General features: G+C 53.7%; 1 protein-coding gene across 1 annotated transcript; it reads right to left on the bottom strand.

The window, feature by feature from the left end:
* Positions 1–660: 660 nt before the first annotated feature.
* LOC123428150 (ethylene-responsive transcription factor ERF008-like) lies at positions 661–2,182 on the bottom strand. Its single transcript, XM_045112314.1, has one exon. The coding sequence runs from the start codon at positions 1,822–1,824 to the stop codon at positions 1,093–1,095; it is 732 nt and encodes a 243-aa protein (XP_044968249.1). The 5' UTR covers positions 1,825–2,182; the 3' UTR covers positions 661–1,092.
* Between the last annotated feature and the right edge of the window lie 1,303 nt (positions 2,183–3,485).

The following is a 3,485-nucleotide window of genomic DNA, read 5'->3' as shown; positions in this document are numbered from 1 at the left end:
GCGAGCGCTGATTAGTCGGGTTGGCGGCAGGTCGACAGGAGTACTTGGCCGGCCGATCCACGCATGCAGTACAGAGAAGGCAATCATCAGCACGTCTTTGCTTTGCTTTGCTCTGCCTTGCTTCCCGATCATCCGATGTGGTGGCCTAATACCCACCCACCCAATCACCCATACATACATACACACACACACACACCATCATACTACTAGCATGCACTAGTATTCTACCTATGACCCCTCTGCCTAATGGATGCCTAATCGCCATGCCACCACGTGATCGGTGATCCATCAAATATCCCTGTAGCTAGCTAGCTCCACTTCGTCCGCTGGGGAGATGAGATGAGATGAGATCAGATTAGATTAGCCAGCAGTGCCAGTCCAGCACGGCCCGCCGCTGCCCGATCCATAATTGCACCGGCACATTCGGATTGAGGCACACGCATGCAGCAGCAGAGACATGGATAGAGAAAAGTCTCACCCCAACTGATTAGTGCCTGCTGATGCCTAACCTAACCTAACGCGGATATGCTCGCTTGCTTTGCTTTGCTTTGCTCCCACCAGCAGACAGCCGGATTAAGCCGCCAAGCCAACCACTGGATCATTTCAATTACACTACTCAGATAATACGATATCAAAATCCAGAGGCGATGCACTCAGCAGTTAATTAACAACGAAGGGGGCGACGGACGATTAATTAACAGAAGTTGCACTGCTAATCGCTGCTTATCTACTCGATAACAGAAACAGAGAGAAAAAAGAAGAAGATGGTGGCGATTGTTTTATCACTGTTACAGCTGTCTTTTTTGACATTTGGAAAGACCGCCACTTGTGGCGTCCCCCGCCTCCCCTCCCCCTCCCTTGTTCTTATCCAGACCAACGTATTGAAAAATAATCTCGCCACCGACCCACCGACCACCGGCACCTCGCCCGCCGACGCGGCGGAGCTTGCTAGGGAGACCGTTGGGTGGTGGACTGGATTGAGTTGCTTGTGCTGCTTCATCAACATACGCTGCTGGCTGCTCTCCGGAGACTGGCTGCATGGTCGACTGGTTGGTTGTAGATGACTGGAAGCCGCCGCTTCTTCCGGCTGCTTCACTCGGCGTCGGAGGTGTCCGGGCTGGGCGCCTGGTTGAGATCCGGGTTCTTGGCGCGCCCGTTCCACGCCGTCCGCTGCTGCTTCACGTGGCGGTGCAGCTCCTCGCCGTGCGGCTCCGCGTGGTGGTGGTGGTGGAGCCGCTGCCGCTCCCGGTGGTGCGCGGGCGCGGCGACCATGGTGGTCATGCCGGTCTGGAGCGCGTCCACGCGGGACCCGACCTCGATGGCCTTCTTCCGGATCGAAGCCGCCGACAGCGCGCCGCCGTCGGCCAGCTCGCCCGCCATCTCCCCTCCACCGGCCTCGGCGGCCTCGGGCGACGACAGCGCGAGCGCGGAGATCTCGTCGGGGAAGTTGAGGCGCGCCGACCTGCCGCGGAGGTAGAAGACGGCCGTGTCGTAGGCGCGCGCGGCGGCGACGGGCGTGGCGTAGGACCCCAGCCAGATGCGCGTCCGCTTGTGCGGCTCGCGGATCTCCGCCACCCACTTGCCCCACTTGCGCATGCGCACGCCGCGGTACTGCTTCCGCGGCTGCTGCTGCTGCAGCGGCATCGCCATGGCCATGGGCATGGGCGGCGCCACGGCCACCGTCACGTTGTGCTCCTCCTTGGCCGCCACCGCCGCGGCCGCAGCCGCCAGGGGCGCCATGGCCGCCGCAGCCGCAGCCGCAGCCGCCGCAGAACCCGCCGAGCCCTCGCTCGAAGACGACGAGCGGTACTCGCCCTGCTGCATGAGGGAAGATGCCTGCCTAACCTAAGCTGCTATGGTGGCCGGCCGCCGCCTCGGCTGGTCTCTCTCTCTCTCTCTCTCACCTCCCTGCCGCGTGCCGGAAGGAGGAGTAGCTTTTGGGTTGGAGCAGCGGAGCTGGCTTCTCTTTCTTGCCGTGGCTCCAGTCCCGGCTATCTATTTGCTGGGCGGTATTTGTATTGGGATTTTGTGGGTGGGGGGTATGATTAGAGTTTGGTTGGGATAATCATAAACTGGAGCGCAGCTCCGCTCGGGAGGGAGAGAAGGGAAGAGGACATCGACGGCAGCAGCAGTGTACTCTACTGTGCTGTTTGGAAGGGAGCCTGGCCTGACCCGTTCCAAGCCAAGCCAAGCCGAGCCAGCCGCACCCCAAAGGAAATCGCTAGGTCCACCGTCTAACTTGCGTCCGGACACGACACCCCACAGGTCCATGCATATCCATCCCCACGTACGTATTTGGACCAGTACTCCATACGTAGCAACAACGTCGGCCGGTTGTATTTGTATTGTACTCGTACTTGGGTACAGCTAGCGTCAACCTTGTAGGATTGGAATTTGTATTTGGCGTGCAATTCCTTGCTCTGGCTGTGGAAACAACACCATCGTTGTTGCTGCTGGTCCAGGCAGGAGAAAAAACACGAACTGTTCTTTCTTGTGGTAAGGTAAGTTTATATTATACTACGATGATAAGATGACCGCAACGTCACAATCCATGTACCCTTCTCTGTTGCTCACCAACCCTCGTGCGCACTTGTCGCCACGCTGTAATTTTGTTGACCTCCGTTGCCGCTCCGGTTTCTTCCTGTCCAAGTTCCGTTCACATTTTCGGGGTCAACAAGTGATCGCTTGAGTATACAATAAGTGGCAAATTCTAGAAGAAATGTACTACTACATGTCTTACAAAATAGACATATGACTAGGCAATGAAAAAGATTATCCTTACCCGCGCAAGAGGAAACGAAAAAGATCGTCCTTACGTTTTCTTCATCATGTGATGCACATGATATGCCATTTTTTTCATGTGACATGCAAAGTCGCTTAGGACAATCACATCAAGCAAATGGATTGGCGACTAGTGCTCATATCGGCCACAAGTAAAATTGTGTGGCCTAAACTTTGGAAACCAAACTAGAACTCCTAGTAAAATCATCCTAAGAAGAGAAAAGGAAAATAAATCCTAATAGTTACATCAACGGCCACAAGGTACTATAATTTCTTTAACTGCCAAAACAGTGTGCTCCTTTGCTGTGAGAGTATCACAAGTGCGCTCACATATTTGGAGAGCAAGTATCGAATTGACTATTTATATATGTAAAACTAGATGGAAGAGCTTGTTGTATATCGATCAGCAGGGACTCGTTTGTGGAAGATTACATGGGTTCTGGGTCGGTTTTGATCTCGACTTGGCTTTTCTGATAACTATACATGAGACACATACATATCATACACAAACCAATTGCCAGGATTACACAACAATCACATGTACGAAATACAAACTATACAAAGTATCTGAACATCCACTGTCAATCATAACTTATCTATGTTGAGAATGCGACTAAATGCTTCATGTTGCCGTACTGTCAATGGTTTTGTAAACCCATGTGCAACTTGATCTCTTGTGGTTATAAAATGAATGTTGAGGAACT

This window comes from Hordeum vulgare, chromosome 2H (genome assembly GCF_904849725.1).
Source record: "Hordeum vulgare subsp. vulgare chromosome 2H, MorexV3_pseudomolecules_assembly, whole genome shotgun sequence".
NCBI lineage: Eukaryota > Viridiplantae > Streptophyta > Magnoliopsida > Poales > Poaceae > Hordeum > Hordeum vulgare.
Note: the sequence above shows the minus strand (reverse complement) of the source record. Positions and strands in the feature narration are given on the sequence as shown.